General features: G+C 48.6%; 1 protein-coding gene across 1 annotated transcript; it reads left to right on the forward strand.

Moving 5' to 3' along the window:
- Window positions 1-1,692: 1,692 nt before the first annotated feature.
- Window positions 1,693-8,957, forward strand: SRM (spermidine synthase). Its single transcript, XM_039367800.1, has 8 exons — window positions 1,693-1,965; window positions 3,114-3,234; window positions 3,985-4,077; window positions 5,770-5,923; window positions 6,185-6,268; window positions 7,328-7,473; window positions 7,799-7,921; window positions 8,603-8,957. The coding sequence occupies exons 1-8, from the start codon at window positions 1,814-1,816 to the stop codon at window positions 8,618-8,620; spliced, it is 891 nt and encodes a 296-aa protein (XP_039223734.1). The 5' UTR covers window positions 1,693-1,813; the 3' UTR covers window positions 8,621-8,957.
- Window positions 8,958-18,080: the final 9,123 nt, after the last annotated feature.

The raw sequence follows: 18,080 nt of genomic DNA on the forward strand, positions 1-18,080 counted from the left end.
GATGGTTCATTTGCTTGTCTTGCTTATTTATACGTAACACTTGTATTACAGTTTAAATTAGCTTTACTTAAATCAACATTCAAGCCAGTATACGCAGCAGTGAGGGGAAAGGGAAATGAAACATATAAACCCATTAAATTTGTTCCAGAATTTCTGAGGCGGCGCAGAGCGCAACTCCTTCTTGAATGTTGGTAAAAAAAATCTCTGCAACAGCCACCTGGCCTTCAAAGAATCGGTTTTGAACTAACTGGCACTCCTCCCCTGACCTCCAAAAGGTAATGGGTGCAGGTCTGGCTAGTTATGAATGGGATACCACCAGGAGATCCAATGGCTGTAGACAAAGCCAACATCTCAAAAGGCAAGAAGGCCACTCACAGCAGCTAACTTGTGATACACAGATAAGTCCACAACTTATCTGTGGACTTAATCTGTGTTGTGAGTTTTGTCCCATTTTACGACCCTTAAGTGAATCACTGCAGTTGATAAATTAGTAAGCCGGTTGTTAAGTTGAATCTGGCCTTCCCATTGACTTTGCTTTTTTAATTTTTTTTTATTAGTTGATAATATAATATAATACAACACCACAAAATAAAATAATAGGAAAAATGGGAGGGAAAAGGGGAGACGTGTAGGGCCAGGGGAAGAAAGTGGTGCAGTAGAATAAGATAATGACATCAAACCTCAGCTTTTTACTTTTACATACTAGTATAAACTAGCTATTTCTATATCAACAAACTTATCTAATTGGTCAAACCCAAAATCAAAGTTTCAGGTTTTTTTCCCCACCTCAAGCCCAAAGTCCAAGTAGAAATAAAACTGTATTTTTGTCTTTAATCAAAGCGGTCAGTTTAGACCAGGGGTCCCTCTGCTTTAGACCATCTCTGCTAACTCCATCAACTCTTTGCAGTCATTCGTCCATCGTGGGAATCAAAGTGTCCTTCCACTTTGGGGCATAAAAGTAGCCTTGCTGCCCATTGATTTTGCTAGCACAAAAGGGGATTACGTGACCTTGGGACCCATTTAGGGGTCATAAATAGGAGCCAGTCGCCAGAATTCTCCCATGACCCGATCACGGGAAGCTGCAGAGCTCATTAACTGGGAAAGAAAGAAAAAACAATCCCAAGGCACGTTTTTTCAGTGTCATTGTAACTTTGAATGGACACTAAGCAAGCTGTTGTAAGTCGAGGACTAACCTGCATAGAAAAACAGTTTAAAAACAAGACTGCAGTGCCAGAACTCCCAAGAAAAGCTAGGGAGGGGGGAAACGCTCTTGGCTGGGACTGATGGGTGCTGTAGTCCAGCCTGTTTGGATGCACATAGCCTCTTCTGCTCCCGGTTTCCCCCCCCCCCCTTCCAGGTACGTCTGAACACAGCTTCCCCGAGCAAACCAGCTTGACGGATCTTGGCCACTATCGCAGCTTCCCAGCCCAGCTGCAAGCAAGCCACGTGGAGGGACGGCCCCTCGCTCCCGCCCCCTTTTCCTCCCGGCCAATCAGCTTCGCCTTTTCCGCCCTCTCTCTTTTTCCATCCCCCCCCGAGCGCCCCACGTGGCCAGCCCTGGAACGCGCAACCTACCCTGATGGCTTCACTCGGCTCGCTCCGGCCGCCTCTCGCCGGCCTGGCCAACGGGAGGGCGGCTCCTCGAGCTGGCGAGGCTTCCCAGTGGGGGAGAGGCGGCGGCCACGCCTCCTCGGGAGCCCTGGGTTCGCTTGCCGCGCGGACAGGTGGCAGGTGGGCGCCGCAGCCCTCCTCCTCCTCCTCCTCCGCCGCCGCCCCTCCCTCCCGGCCCGGCCCGTTCGGAGCGAGCGGAGCCATGGAGGCGACCGCGGCCGGGGGAGCCGTCTCGCCCGGGGGCTGGTTCCGCGAGACCTGCAGCCTGTGGCCCGGGCAGGCGCTCTCCCTGCAGGTGGAGGAGGTGCTGCATCGCCAGCGCTCGCCCTTCCAGGAGATCCTCGTCTTCCGCAGGTAAGGCGGATCTGGATCTGCAAGGGCTCCACCGGGGGTCTGCAAGGGCTCCACCGGGGGTCTCCAGTGGATCCACCGGGGATCTGCAGTGGCTCCACCGGGGATCTGCAGTGGTTCCACCGGGGATCTGCAATGGCTCCACCGGGGATCTGCAAGGGCTCCAGGGGGGATCTGCAGTGGCTCCACCGGGGGTCTGCAGTGGCTCCACCGGGGATCTGCAAATGGCTCCACCGGGGATCTGCAATGGCTCCACCGGGGATCTGCAGTGGATCCACCGGGGAACTGCAATGGCTCCACCGGGGATCTGCAATGGCTCCACCGGGGATCTGCAATGGCTCCAGCGGAGCGAGCGGGAAGCGGGCCCGGCGGGGCTTTGCTGGGCAGCCAACCCAGCCCAGCTCCCGTCCTGGGTGCAGCGTGGCTTCACCCCGCCACGCCGGAGCATCCTCAGCCTTTCTGCTCGGGGCTTGGATGCAGCTCCGGGCTTCCCAGGCGTTTGATGCCAGGATCGCAGAGAGGCCCTCCCGGCTGAACTTCACCGGGGGGGGGAGCCCCTGGGTGGCATCCGATCCAGTTGGGCTGGGGCTGCCTACACCTCCGCCGGGAACACCGACGGGCTTCCTCGAACACCCGGGAGAAGGGTCAGCCGGAGCCAGTTGGAGAAAAATGGAAAAGAAACCGGGGGGGGGGAAGTGGTTTTGGGAACGGGTGGAGTGGAAGAGAAAGTGCTGATCCAAGCAAAAAGGGCCACGTGTTGTTTGATGGACGGGGAGCTAGTGCTTGGACTTAGAGACCACTTTGCAGACCCCTCTGAGGGGTTTACAGAGTCAGCCTGTGGGCCCCCCCCCCCAACAATCTGGGACCTCATTTGACCGATCTGGGAAGGATGGAAGGCTGAGTTGAGGCAGGTGGGAATGAGATGCCCCCATCCCAGGGACACACAAGGTGGGCAAAAAAAGCCTTAAGGCAGGGGTCTTCAAACTCCGCCACTTTTAAGACTTGTGGACTCCAACTCCCAGAATTCCTCAGCCAGTTGGAGTCCACAAGTCTTAAAAGTGGCCGAGTTTGAAGATCCCTGCCTTAAGTGGATTGTGATCCTTTTGAATCGTCATTGCTTAAAATCCAGCGGGACCCTCTCCCCTTTACAGCAAAACCTATGGGAATGTGCTGGTCCTGGACGGAGTCATCCAGTGCACGGAGAGGGATGAATTCTCCTACCAGGAAATGATAGCCAATCTCCCGCTGTGCAGCCATCCGAATCCTCGGAAGGTGAGGAGAATCCTCCGGTCAACCTGAGTGTGCTTTCCTTGCTGTTGGCTACCTGGGCTGGGGACGGCCCCCCCGCGGGGTGTCAGGCCAGACTTCACAGCCACACTAGGAGACAGAGTCCATGGAATCTAGCCCCTTCTCTTGGCAAAGGTGTTGCTATGCCCTGGAGTAGCCTTTTCCACGTGGTGGAGACCGTTGGGGAGTGAACGAAGCATTCAAATGTTGACCGATGATTCTTAATAGAAGATATAGACTATAGAATTCTCTATTGGCCAAGTGTGATTGGACACACGAGGAATTGGTCTCCGGTGCCTAAGTTCTCAGTGTATGTACAAGCAACAAATGATCATCGTTAATTATACGTTCACGCAGCTAGTCCTCGTGGAGAAAAATCTCTGTTGCAATTAACATCCCTCCAGAGATCCATAGGGCTCCATCTTGATCATGTTTAAAAGGCTGTTGAAACGCTGGCTGTTTTTCCCCCCAGGGCAGGGGTAGGCAACCTCGGCCCTTTCATGACTCATGGACTTCAACTCCCAGAATTCCTGAGTCAGCTATGGGTGCCAAGCCCTGTAGAGTTACATCTACGTACTTGCTTTCTGGTACGGTAGATGCATGCGATCCGTACTTTTTTTCTATTTTTTAACACTATACGCTCTTTTGGGGATTCGGCTGCCCTCCGAACCTAAGCAAGTCTTTGAGGGAGATTTAGCTTGTAGCTTAAGGCTGCATCTTCTCCTTTTTGTCCAGATTCTAATTATCGGCGGTGGCGACGGAGGCGTCTTAAGAGAAGTGGTGAAGCATCCTTCAGTTGAGTCAGTAATACAGTGTGAAATCGATGAGGTAGGCGGCCTTGATTTGCAAAACTTGATTTACTCTGGGAGCTGGTGTAGGGTCTTCTGCATGAAAATCAGACACTGATGCTCCAAGTGGCACGGGTGTATTTGACCAGTAAGGAGGTGAATGTATATAGATGTATTTTATCTCACTCCAAGAAAATATTTAGCACTATAAATGTTGTAAAAGGAGAGCTGTGTTAATCTCTGGCGGCAAAGCTTATCTTTCAATAAATTCTCCTACTCTAAAGAGACTCCACCCAATTTAAGTTTCCCAGACATCACAATGTTATACCGATTATCACCAAGATCACGTATAACCTTGCAACATGGAACTAAAATCCTCGGGAGACTAAAATGAAGCAAAGTTGTGAAATTGCAGGGGTGTGTGGGTGTGATTGAAACCTGCCTTCCCGATGTTTGGACTTTACCTCCCAACATTTTCAGCAATGGGCTGTGCCAATCCAATGCCTTTGCTCTGGACGAGATTTGCAGCACTGTGCAGGATTCAGGTTTTGTGTACATCTGCAGTGAAGGAAGACACCCTCCTGAGAATGCTAAGGTCTATTGAACTTAGCAAGCTTATTCTAATATTTCACTGAAATCCACCTCCTTGCAGTTTCCCTCTTTGGATGGAGAAAACAGCCGACCAAAACTGCTGTGTTTAGTTGCTCTCTGTCCCCCCAAACAGGGTGCATTTGGTTTCCCTTCAAACTTGGCAACTTTAAGACTTGTGGACGTCAACTCCCAGAATTCCTTAGCCAGCGTGCTTGGTGGAGGAAGTCTGGGAGTTGAAGTCCACAAGTCCTAAAAGGGCCAAGTTGGAAGACCCCTGCCTTAATGGAACATTGTCCTGGTTAGATTGCATCAGGCGAAAAGAATTCCAACTGGCAGATTGGGTGGAAGAGAAATTAAAGGATTTGATGCCCAGGAAGAGGCAGGGAACACTACTTGTCCCAACTGGTGGGTGAGGTGGTTAGCCTGGAACAGGATGTTCTTCATCAAAGATGCTCCCCCCCACCCCCAGTGAAAAATCAATCTCCAGGGCAGGAATGTTCTGACAATGGATTTGCTCCCTCTGAGTCCTCAAACAACCTCGCAGTTCCCAGACTACAGAAATTGGGAGGTAGAAAAACAGGCACTTTGTGGGAGAAACTCAAGCCGTTAAAATTACGTTTCCTATCAAAGTTACCGTGGCGGTTTGTTCGTCATGATATTTACTGGGATTCATTCTCGGGTTGTTTATTTCTGAAATGATGGTCAGCTTGAAAAGTAGCCTGTATATCACGCAGTCCTGATTGGGCTCAAGGGCACAGCCCGGGCGGGATGCACAGAAATTACTGAAGCGGGTAGGGCCCATTGCGGATAAATTGGGAATGCAGAGAGAGGCTTCCTAACTATTTCCGTGTCCTGGCCACATCGGAAGAAGAGCCTGAGGATTAAACCACGGAAGGGCTGCCCCTTAGGTAGCGCCAATGTGAAAGGCTGAGATTGATTCTTCAGCTTCTCAGGCAGAGCTAGAAAAAAACCCAACCTTTGCTTGAAATCCTGGAAAGCTGTGACGTGATGTCAAGTGACTTTGATTGGCAGAAGAGTTCCACGCCCGTCCAATCAGTTGCCCCAAGGGACAGTTTGGGCTAAGCTGCTCCTGGAACTCATTGATTGGAGGTAGAAAAATGCATGAATCAAAATGTTGCAGGACGTGATCCAGGCCTCGAAGAAGTATCTCCCGGGCATGGCGGTGGGCTACTCCAGCCCGAAGCTAACGCTCCACGTTGGGGACGGCTTTGAGTTCATGAAGCAGAACCAAGAAGCTTTTGACGTGATCATCACCGATTCTTCTGACCCCATGGGTGAGTCTGGGGAAGCGGGCCCCACCGGCAGCCTTCTCAATCCATCTTTTTCCTGCTTTGGGTTAAGGTCTCCCTCCCCCCCCCCAATTTTATCCTTACAATGATCCTGGCCAGGTCAGCTGATCAAGAGACAAGAGGACAGCTCCTCTGACCACTTAGCAAGCTACAAGCCGAGGGGGATTTGAACCCACATCTCTCCAGTTTAAGTCTGATGAATTGAACCTTGCAGTGTTCTTTTTTTAACACCCTCTTTCTCGTCAGGTCCGGCCGAAAGCCTGTTTAAGGAATCCTACTACCAGCTGATGAAAACCGCCCTGCGGGAAGATGGGATCCTCTGTTGCCAAGGTGATTCCCAGCCAGAGTGCCAGTCTTGTCCGGCTCTCTCTTGCTAGAGGGAGCCAAACCTCTCTTTTGGCCTTGTTTTTCTGCTATGGGGCGTTAAGATCCTCCTTAGAGCACTCCCCAAACAGTTGGGGCTCTGCATTCTCAGCACGGTTAATCCAATTCAGTTGCAAACGGAGTACAGGTCATCCTTGATTTACAGCAGTTTGTTTAGCGATCATTCAAAGTTCCAACGGCACTGAAAAAAAGGGGAATTATGGCCAGTTTTTCACTTAACGACCGTCGCAGCCTCCCCGGGGTCACGTGATTATAATTCGGACACTTGGCAACTGACTCATGTTTATGACGGTCGTAGCGTCCTGGGGATGTGGGATCCCCTTTTGCGACCTTCTGACAAACAAAGTCAAAGCCAGATTCCTGCCTGAGCAGGGGGTTGGACTAGATGACCTCCAAGGCCCCTTCCAACATTATTCTTCTTATTATTATTACTATTATTATAGCTCATTGCACAGTCAGCCAGATGTTCAGACTGGATTTGGCATCTTGTCTACCTATCGAGTCCTTACCCAGGACCTGGGATAGGCAGATGTGGATGTTTGATGGTATTACAAATATCATTGTTGTTGTTATTATTATTATATTACAACCGGGTTGCTAACTTAATTGCCGGGAGTCACACAACAACGGTGGCGAGAGAGGGGCAGAATTCATTTTAACAGCTGTCTCTCTTAGCAACAGAGGTTTTGGGCTCCATAGTTGAGAACTGCCTGTAATTACCTTTGCAAAATATGCCGTGGTTACTTTCAACCTTGGTTTTGGGGTTGGCTTAAGAGCTGGAGGGCATGTACGAACCCAGAAAACCGGTCTTATCCCGCCACAGGATTACTTGCGCGGTGCTTTTATATAAAAGCGAGAAAAAAACACGATGAGACTTGCAGGAGAACAACCGTCGTCTCTGGTGCTGAGCTGCCTGGAGAAAGACCAGGGCCGGGGGCAGACGGGACAAATCCTCCTGTTTTTTTATTTTTATTTTATTTTATTTTATTTCCCTCTTTCAACCAGGGGAATGCCAGTGGTTGCACCTTGACCTCATAAAGGAGATGCGCCAGTTCTGTAAGTCTCTCTTTCCGGTGGTTGAGTACGCCTACTGCACCATCCCGACGTATCCCAGTGGCCAGATTGGCTTCATGCTTTGCAGCAAAAATCCAGTAAGGACCCAGAGGGCTTTGGTTTTGTTTCCCCCCCCCTCCCCAGTTGGTGTGATTGTGTATGGAGGCTCGGTGCAAGGCAGAAGAGGTGTCGTCCGTCTTGGTGGACATCTCCAATGGCTCCTGAGCGTCTGTCTGGCTTCTCGGTGGTCTTCCTTTGCAATGTCCAGTGTGGGGTGATTGTTGCCTGCTCGGGCCTCGTGCTAGTAGAGAAATGATGGGGAAAGCTGCACGGGGTGATTCCAAGGGCTGTGAGCGGATAAACACGCCCGTTTTTCATTTTTTTTCTTTCTCTCCCTCCCCCCTTGTGCAAAATCTTCGGCAGAACACCAACTTCAGGGAACCAGTCCAGCTACTTTCCCAGGAACAAGTAGAGCAAATGAGCCTTAAGTATTACAACTCGGACATCCACCGAGCCTCTTTCGTCCTGCCGGAGTTTGCACGAAAGGTAAAACCGCTCGCGGTTTGTTTTTGTTTTTTCCCCCCCCCTTCCTGGGCTTTTGACGTCGGTGTGGCAAATCCTGCAAGTCGTGGATTTGTTCCCATTCTCGGCTGTTTCCAGTGTGAGTTTCCTTGGAAGAGCCCCACCCAGTCATTGTAAGCCAGTGGTTCTCAACCTTTTTAATGCCACAACCCCCCAACCGGTCGTAAGTCCAGGACTACTCGACCGGTCGTAAGTCGAGGACTACTCAACTGGTGCAGCACCGTTTGCAGAAGGGGACTTTTGGCGGGCTCAGCAGGGCAGAGACAGCCTGGACAATTCCTATTGGCTTTTGAAAGCCAATAGAATTAGACTCTATTCAAGAGAGTCTCTTCTATTGGCTTTCAAAAGCCAATAGAATAAGAGGGAGGAGCACAGCTAAGGAAAAGGGGGGGGAAATGGTGGACTGCGTTGTTTGGCGACCCCAAATGAGGTCCCGACTCACAGGTTGAGAACCACTGCTATAAGCTCTCCCTAGCCATCTTTGCTGGCTTTGTCCCTTCCCTCCAAAGCCTGGGAAAGTAGGGTGGGGCTGGTTTATCACTTTTGGTTTGGAGCAGAATGTTTCCCATGCGTTACGTTATCCTCCGGTTTCCTTTAACAGCTGTATTTTTCTGCTTCTCTCCCCCCCCCCTTTCCCTTCCCCAGGCACTGAGTACCGTGTAAAAAACGCCACCGGACAGCTTGGCCTCTTCCCTTGAACTTCTGGGGGGGGGTCCTCAAAAAGTGGGCATCGCAGATTTCCTTCCGCGATGGTTCGGCCCTCCTCCTGTCTGCGCTCCAGGCACCCTCTCTGCCAGCTGGACGTTCCTTCCTGTTATGTATTTAAAGAGAAGGACTTGGCTTTTGGCCCCTGGTAAGCGTCCAGAATATCTGCTCGGGCCTGGGTGACAGGCTCTGCTGTTTCCAGGATGGAGTATTCACCCAGCTGCCCGCCGGCCTTTTTAACTGCCCCAACTTGTGGATCTGTATTTATAGCTAACAAATATATGCCTCCCTCTTGGGTGTTTTTTTTTTTTCTGATGCTCCCTCCTGTGACTCAGCAGAGGGCCTGGTTTGGCAGCCCCCACCCCACCCCGCACAGGGTGATGTTTTCAAAACCGGACACCCACTTCTCATCCTTTTCCCTAGCTGTCCCCATTGTTCGTCTCCCAGAGGACCAGCAGATCCTCACTGTTTGGGTATTTCTCTCCCCCCCCCCCAGCCCTTGACTTGGACTCTGCTCTGAGTCTGACCCCATGCAGCAGCTGCTGCCAGCTGTGTACACACTGCTTGGCCTGCCTACATCAGAGAGAAGAGGGAGGCGGCGTTTTCAGCTCCCTCCGTTTTGTGCCGCCGGAAATGTCCGCGGAATCGGAGCACGCTCCCACGCGACAGCGAGCCTGGGTCTTTTCCGCGCCGCTCCCCCAAATTACTGTCGTAATCATGTGTCTTTTTTAAGCAGGGGGCAGAAGCAGCCTAGAAACGAGTGACCGTTTGCCATTTTGTACCAACGCGAGGCACTGTCCGCCTTTTAAGGAGATAACCGTGGTGCGTTTGGGAGGCCGCCTGCAAAATGAAAATATACTTTTCCTTGAGCTGGTTCTTCTTTGGGATGTCTTGAGCTACCAGCTTGAGGAAGCAGGCACCCTTTGATCCAGCCCTGCCCGTGTTCCTTCCAAATACCAAGATAGATTCCAGTCACCCTGGTTCAAAAACAAGGGCCAAGGGCTGGGGATTATGGGGGCTGCAGTCCAAAGGCTCTGGAGAGCACCTGGGGAGGATAGGGCTCTCTGATTTCAGCCAGTCCCCATGTCACTCATTCTGCCTTCTGGTGGGAAAGTTGTGCCTAGGTATAGGCTAGACTGCAGGGGTAGGCAACCTCGGCTCTTTTATGGCTCATGGACTTCAACTCCCAGAATTCCTGAGTCAGCATAGCTGACTCAGGAATTCTGGGAGTTGAAGTCCATGAGTCATAAAAGAGCCGAGGTTGCCTACCCCTCGGCTAGAAGGATATATCTGTATGTATGATTTTATTATTTTTTTCTTTTTTTTAAAAAAAACCCTCTAAAATGGTCTTCGTCTCTTTTTTTCTTCTTTTTTTTTGGGGGGGCGGATACGGGGATTGAGGACAGCAGACAGAGAAAAGAAAAGCTCATCTTGCCAGTAACGTTTCTGCCAGGAAGCTCCAAAACAACCTTTTTATTTTGGCCTTTTGTGTTCATATTGGGATTTGGCAAATGCGTGTAGAATTCCTGAGTGGTGAGAACTGTTCTCATTGTAATCGGCGTCTTTTGGCAAGAGACAAGTGGTCAGGACTGACGGAAATGACACGCCAATTATTTTGAAGACTTTACAGGCTGCCTCTTCTCTCAGATTAAGCTATTTTTTCCTTGATCATGCAACAGCAATAGCACTTAGACTTATTTATCGCTTCGTAATGCTTTGCAGCACTCTAAGCAGTTTACAGAGTCAGCCTATTGCCCCCCCCCCCAACAATCTGGGTCCCTATTTTACCCACCTCGGAAGGATGGAAGGGAGGCTGAGTCAACCTGCAGCCAGTCAGGATCGAACTCCTGGCAGTGGGCAGAGTCAACCTGCAAATACTGCATTCTAACCGCTGCCACACCAGGGCTGCGAAACTAAAAACTTTAAAAATGTGAATGTGGAACTTTCGATATTTTTTTTTAAGCAGAAAAACTATTTTATTTTTCCTCGCTGGCCCTTTAAATGCGCCTGCTTTGTGCAGGTTGATTGCCTTCAGTGTTTTAATAAAATGATTTTGGAGCCAGGGTGGGAATATTGTTCCCAGCTTTGAAAAATGAAGGGAGAAAGGTTCGTTATGCACATAAAAGTATATTTGTGTAACTGCTGGGGTACTGCTGGAAAAAAAAACTCCAATTTCATATTTTCAATCCCACCCTCCATTTCTTAAGGTTATATACAAAACATTTGATTTGTGGATGCAGTTTCAAGATAACTCAGCCTTTCAATTCAATTGCCAACTTAAGTGATGTGCCTTCAAATAATTTGAGAAAGATTTAAGACCATGGTTCAAAGCTTTGAGGGACTCGGTAGGTACAGATAATGTTCAATTTGATAATACAAATCTGACTTTTGAGTTGGATCAAGGATCAGCTGCAGTACCCCTTACATCACCACCAGAGGGCGCCATTCTGCAACAGTTGAGTGTTGCAATCTTGGCTTAGGCAGGCTAGTTAGTAGATAGTGTTGCCCCCTTTTGGATCAGACCGGAATTGAAATTGCTGGCCCTCTTGGTCATTTTTGTAAAACAAAACTTTCTTGGGATGCTAGCTACAGAATTGGAATGAATGTTCTTTTTTTTCCCACCCTCCAAAAAGTTAACACCAGATTAGAAAAAAAAACAGCTGCACACACTAAACGTGCTTAGTTTTTATGTGTGCCTTTTGTGCAAAATAAGATAATGGCATAATTCTGTAATCAGGCTGAGCACTAGGCAAAAACAGCCTTTAGTCTGGGTCAGGAATAGTGATGGAAATGGGGCAGAATCTAAGTGTGAGGCTCTCTAGGTTACTGGGGTCAATTGCGGGTTGGTAAGTGGAGAAAAGATTCAGAAAGTCGCTGTAAAGATCCTGAATATCCTATCGGGGTGATTCTCCATGGCTGAAGAAGGATGTTCCCCACCCCCCCCTTTCAAAGATCACTTACATTTCCAGTGCCTGCAAAACGTGCCTGGGGTGACCTGGGCACCGCCTGTCTGGAACCCAGCCGGCCTTCCATACGCTCCCATTGACCATTCTGGGGTCATCTCATCCTTGTTTTCTGGATCATGGCAAAGGGGAGCAAGACCCCTGCAATCCGTTGAGCTGCCAGCAGAGAAATTGCTTCATGGATCGGACCTATTTAAAGAGAGAGCACCAGGATGAAGGTACAGAAGAAAGAAAGAAAAAAAAACAGGTTCTGGGTTTTCATTGTGACGTGGAAGCAATCTCCTTTGCAGCTTTTAATCTCAACTACTTCAAGAGGGAGACATATTTAGCCTGGCAATTGGGGGATACAATCTTAGACTAACACAATAGGAACATATATACATACATACTCTCAACGCTGCTAAAATCGGATGTTTTGGCATTGACAACAGATGGAAATGTAGCCATCTTTTTTCCTTTCGCTTTTAGAGTTCGATGATGCTGGGAGGAGGGGTGTGTGTGAAGGAGAGTCTCACAAGACATAACAGCACTAAACTTAGGGTGAGAATCAAGGTTATTGAGCCCAGAGCTGATAAAGAATTGGAGAGCTGGAGAAGAAGCCCGGGCTTCAAGATAATTGGGGAATGTATTTATGACTGTTAATTGGAGGAGGGAATTGTGCTTTGATAGGATGTGCCCAGGGGAGGGGAATTCAGATTTTGGCTTCGATTATGCAGTGCCGAGATTATGCTACTCGAATAAAAGATTCTTTAAGGTAAAGAAGTTCTTTTGAAGAGTTTCATCTGTCGGAATCATGACGCACACATACATACATACATACATACATTTACTTGCTTAATGGTCAGAATCTCAAAAGCCTGTGCACCAGTGTAAACTTAACTGCAAAGGGTCAAGAGATTTCCTAGCTGAATCTTCTTTGGTTCTAGAATTGTTTAGAGGCCAAATTACACTTTGCAAGTCTGCCTCAAGCTGTAAGCAATCCACCTCTGGCAAGACATGGTTATCCACACATCCTTACACTAAGCTGTTGGGGGAATCATTTTTGCTCATTTTCAAGGAAGAGGGTGGGGAGCACAGCTTTCCAGATGAATTAGCCTGGAATTAAATACTGCAACCTATTTTGGTCATCATACTACGTAAAAAGATGTTGAGAGCCTGGAAAAAGTTCAGAGGAGAGCAACTAAGATGATCCAAGGCCTGGAGACTAAAACATACGAAGAACATCTGCGGGACTTGGGTTTGGCTAGTCTAAAGAAAAGAAGAAATAGGGGAGACATGATAGCAGTGTTCCAGTATTTGAGGGGCTGCCCCAAAGAAGAGGGGGTCACGTTATTTTCCAAAGCACCAGAGGACAGGACAAGAAACAATGGTTGAAACTGACCAAAGGAGAGAAGCAACCTGGAATTGAGGAGAAACTCCCTAACAGGGAGGACAATTAACCAGTGGAACAGCTTGCCACCAGAAATCGTGGGTGCTCCATCGCTGGAGGTTTTTTAAGACGAGACTGGACAGTCATTTGTCTGAAATGGTATAGATTCTCCTGCTTGAGCAGGGGGCTGGACTAGAAGACCTCCAAAGTTCTCTTCCAGCTCTATTCTATTCTAAATACTTGCAGCCACCACCTTCAGCCTCGCTAAGGGAGAAAAAATGCTTATGGGTTCTAATTCAGCCAAGGGTCACAGATTTCTCCACCGCTGTGGTACAGTGAGCAAGAGCTGATCGGCGGCTTCGTTCACAAGATGGCCAAGAACTGGGGATTCCTTCCCTGTCTCTGATCTCCAAACCCGTTCTTCAACGGTCAAGGAATGAGGACAGCCAGCTACCACGGGAGGGGGGAATCTATGTTCCCCACTGAGCAGTAAATCACGCAAACGGAAATACCTGCAAATATTCTTCTTACTGTTTCTTAACGCTCTACAAGAATTATAGCCCATGGCACCAAGTGTTCCCGATTAAAGGAAAAAAAAAAGATTCTAGGACTTTCATTGCACAGGGGGAACAAAACACAAAGTGCTGCAGCTCAGAAGAAGCCGCTGTTCTACAATCACCCAGCTCTGAAATCCGGAGAAGTAGCATGAAGGTCTTGGCTAGCAGTGCGCTGACCCTCGTCCTCCTGACCTGGGCCAGGGAAGCTTTTGATCTTAGTCTCTTAACGGTTAAGTAGAAGAGATACACATTCTTCCAGGATGCAGCGACCCTAGCCTGTTCCTGCCGTATCAAGCATGGTCACAGAGAGAACAGATGAGGGTACTCCTAGCCATCTGAAGGCGCAAGAATCCTGGTGGCGCGGTGGTTAGAATGCAGCATTGCAGGCTAATTCTGCCAACTGCAAGGAGTTCAATTCAGGTCAACTCAGCCTTCCATCCTTCCAAGGTCAGTAAAATGAGGACCCAGACTGCTGGGGGCAAATATGCTGACTCTGTAAACCGCTTAGGGGCGGTAAAGCACTGTGAAGCGGTATATAAGTCTTATTGGGAAGGAAGGAAGAAAGGAAGGAAGGAAGGAAGGAAGGAAGGAAGGAAGGAAGGAAGGAAGGAAGGAAGGAAGGAAGGAAGGGAAGAGATGTGACTTAATTACATATTCATTCTCTTGAAGTAATGGTCAGAATATTTCAAAGAGAAAAAATCTAGCAGGAAACTTAACTTGAAATATTGCAAAATGTTAACACCTCCTTTTTCCTATTAAAACTTTAAAGGCCTTGGAAAACTCTGGAAATCTGTAGTAAAAAGGATGAAGTTGGGAAACACCCTCCAAACACTAAGGAGAATGCGGGAGAATTGCTTTTGTAAAATTACCGAGTAGACCAGACCAGAACGGGCTAAAAACAAAAATCTACAGATCAGGATGATGATGGGACGGTAACCAGTTACGGCTCTTCTGATGAAGCAGAAACTGCAATGCCAGCCCTGTTGTCCCACACTGGGACAATACAATGATTTGTGATTTTTCTAAACAAAGAAAACACAATAAATCATGTTTCGCAGAATCTTAAAAGTATCAGAGTGCTGAAAAAGGGTCGCCTTCCACAGTTGAATTTTAAATAGCCCAGATGGCTTTTAACAACGGAGTTCTGAGGGATCCATCCGCCAGTCAATTGCACAATTGTTATTACGTGAATGGATCCTAATTGTGCTCCAATGTCACAACATTTCCCAACAGAGGAAGTGTCTCCTTCTGCCCGGTAAATGTTCTCTGTATTTCTCTTGTTTTACATAGAGACCAAATACCACAACTGCAAAAAAAAAAAAACAAAGAAAAAAAAAACCACAGGCAGAATAAGATTGGGAAAGCTGTCCTATCCATCCATCCATCCATCCATCCATCCATCCATCCATCCATCCATCATCTGTCTGTCTGTCCGTCCGTCCGTCCGTCCGTCCATCCATCCATCCATCCATCCATCCATCCATCCATCCATCCAGTGGTGGGATTCAAATAGGTGAATAACCGGTTCTCTGCATGGATGCTACTTCCGGAAGTCCATTCTGGGCTTGGGCAACAAAAAATTAGCTACCTGTTCTACCAAAGTGGTACAAACCGGCTGAATCCCACCACTACCTATGACTATAACTGGGGGGCAGATCTGTGTCACTAAGTGGCATGGTTGTGAAGCCCAATGTCACGTGACCCCCTGCAGTCCCCGTTGTCATTGTAAGTCCAGACACGTGGGTCCTTAAAGTGGGAAATGGAGGGAGTCGCGGGAAAGGAGCACAGGGGCGCCACATGGGGGATGGAGATGTCCAAAGGAGCAGCTCAGCCATGCCTGAGTTATGGAGCTGCTGCAACTCAGCATGAGCTCAGGGAGGACAGGTGTTGGTGCTTGGTGCACCTCAATGCAGTAAAAAGCCACAGCTGGCCCAGAGGCTTCAGACACCCCAACCTGATATGGAACATGGCCCAAAGTTACTGCCCTGCCTAGCACAGCACAAAGCCACCACACCCAGAAAGAGATCCTGACCTTAGAATTCACTCTTCATGGATCAAGGAACAAGCTGCTAGATTCACGGTGAGCCCTTCCATGGAGCCCCTTCTTGAGAACACGAAGGACTCAGAGTCACGGAGAGGGAGATCAATTAGGGGGCGGGGTGTCCCTTCCTTGTCTTGGGCCATTACCTTCATTTTTGCCTCTTGCTTGGCTGCTGAGGGCTTCTGGCCTTGCTCAACCTGGCAGGTGATGGCTATGAAAAGGGACGAGGCAGAACCTTCCTCTCTAACCACCCACCCCCTCCTTGAACAACTAAGGGACTTTCTGATCTGGACCCCTCTGTTCAGGGATGCGGAATCCTGCATCCAGTTTTGGTCACCACGATGTAAAAACAGATGTTGAGACTCTGGAAAGAGTACAGAGAAGAGCAACAAAGAGGATCAGGGGACTGGAGGCTAAAACATGTAAGGAACAGTTGCTGGAATAGGGTATGTCTAGTTTAATAAAGAGAAGGACGAGCGGGGACATGATAGCAGTCTTCCAATATCTCAGGGGCTGCCCCAAAGAAGAGGGAGTCAAGCTATTCTCCAAAGCGCCTGAGGGCAGGACAAGAAGCAACGGATGGAAACGCATCAAGGAGAGAAGCAACCTAGAACTAAGGAGAAACTTCCTGACAGTGAGAACAATTAACCAGTGGAACAACCTGCCTCCAGAAGCGGTGAATGCTCCAACAGTGGAAGTTTTAAAGAAGAGACTGGACAGCCATTTGTCTGAAATGGTATAGGGTTTCCTGCCTGAGCAGGGGGTTGGACTAGAAGACCTTCAAGGTCCCTTCCAACTCTATTATTCTATTCCATTCTTTCTATTCTGTTGTACTCTACTCTACTCTACTCTGCTCTACTCTACAACCTGCTTTTGTCCTGGGGCCGAGGACCCCACGGCCCTCATGAAGTGATGCAGTCACGAAGCCTGAGGTCACGTGACTGCTACAACTCACGAGGCAGATGCAGCACTCCCAGTTGCCATTGTTAAACAACCACGCAGAGTTGCAGGACCTTGTAATGAGGGGATCACCATTTGTGACCCCATTCTTCTGTTAGATGGGGAATGAATCAGAGTGGAGGACCAGATATCTGCGAAGTAGAGTTGGGGGTTCAACAAGACCTCAACCCTCGTCCTGACTGTGGAAGCCATATCCAGATATTCCTTTTGTCGTTACTGTTTCTACTCTTCCCCAACTAATCTTCCATCTCTTCCTAGAACACAAAGCGGGCCATTTATGGAGCAGTTCATGGACTGCAGTTTACCCAATGGTCCATAAAACAGGTACCCAATTTGTGTTCCTAAACTGCCTTGGGTCGAGTCCAGGAACAGGTGGGGGTCGGTCAACAGAGCGTAGCAAAGACTATATAAGGAGCCACTCTCGCCCTCTGCACAGCTTCTGCTGGATCCTGCTTTTTCCACTCAGCTCAGTTGATTCCAGCTCTTTTGGTCCACCATGAAGTTTCTTCTTGTCCTGCTAGGAGTGGCGCTCCTGGTTCTGATTGCGGAAGCTGAGACGACAGAGGGTGGCTCCGATCAACAAGCTGAAGATTTTTTTCAGGAAAAAGCTCCCACTGAGAAAAAGGTGGGTAAATGGACTGACATTACAGGTGGTCCTTGATTTACAACGGTTCATTTAGTGACCCTATACGTCCCCGTGGTCACATGATCCCAATTCGGACGCCTGGCAATTGACTCCTATTGATGACGGTTGCCATGTCCTGCAGTCACGTCAAACCCCTTTTGCACTCTTTTGACAAGCCAAGTCAATGGGGAACCCAGGATCCCTTACCCACTCCGTTGCTAATTTAGCCATGGCCGTGATTCAATAAATGTGGCAAGAAAAGTCGTAAAGTGAGGCAAAAATCACTTAATGACACACATTCTGGGCTCAGCTGAGGACTGCCAGTATTGTGTCTTCCTTGCGCTCATGGGTCTATTTCTTTCTCTGTTGTGAGCCAGTATTTAAAACCTAAGTTGGTCCTAATGCAGGGCTGGAAGAAACCATTCTTTGTATTCCCATCCCATCTTGAAAGATCTGTCTTCATGCCATTTATTCGTTGGCTTGTTAGTTGCACGCTTAGGATTGGTTTTTGTGTCCTTAGATGTGCACAATAGTGATTCATCTCTGCACAGACCTTGGTAAAACACACATATTGGTAAAACACCCCATCGAAGGAACCTGCATATGTATGTCTAGTTTAATGAGGTATGTCTAGTCTAATGAAGAGAAGGACCAGGGGCGACATGATAGCAATGTTCCAATATCTCAGACGCTGCCCCAAAGAAGAGGGAATCAAGCTATTCTCCAAAGCGCCTGAAGGCAGGACAAGACGTAACGGATGGAAACTAATCAAGGAGAGAAGCAATCTGGAACTAAGAAACTTCCTGACAGTGAGAACAATTAATCAGTGGAACAACCTGCCGCCAGAAGTGGTGAATGCTCCAACACTGGAAGTTCTTAAGAAGAGACTGGACAGCCATTTGT

Source organism: Crotalus tigris, unplaced genomic scaffold (assembly GCF_016545835.1).
Source record: "Crotalus tigris isolate CLP2741 ecotype Arizona unplaced genomic scaffold, ASM1654583v1 scf7180000020588.15403103151:6194809, whole genome shotgun sequence".
Lineage (NCBI taxonomy): Eukaryota > Metazoa > Chordata > Lepidosauria > Squamata > Viperidae > Crotalus > Crotalus tigris.

What these genes read in the sequence shown, in the direction of transcription:
- SRM (XM_039367800.1), top strand. Translation starts at nt 1,814, where the DNA reads ATGGAGGCGACCGCGGCCGGGGGAGCCGTCTCGCCCGGGGGCTGGTTC. An exon ending in GAGATCCTCGTCTTCCGCAG is followed by an intron (nt 1,966 to 3,113) that starts GTAAGGCGGATC and finishes TCCCCTTTACAG; the next exon opens with CAAAACCTATGGGAATGTGC. An exon ending in TGCTTTGCAGCAAAAATCCA is followed by an intron (nt 7,474 to 7,798) that starts GTAAGGACCCAG and finishes AATCTTCGGCAG; the next exon opens with AACACCAACTTCAGGGAACC.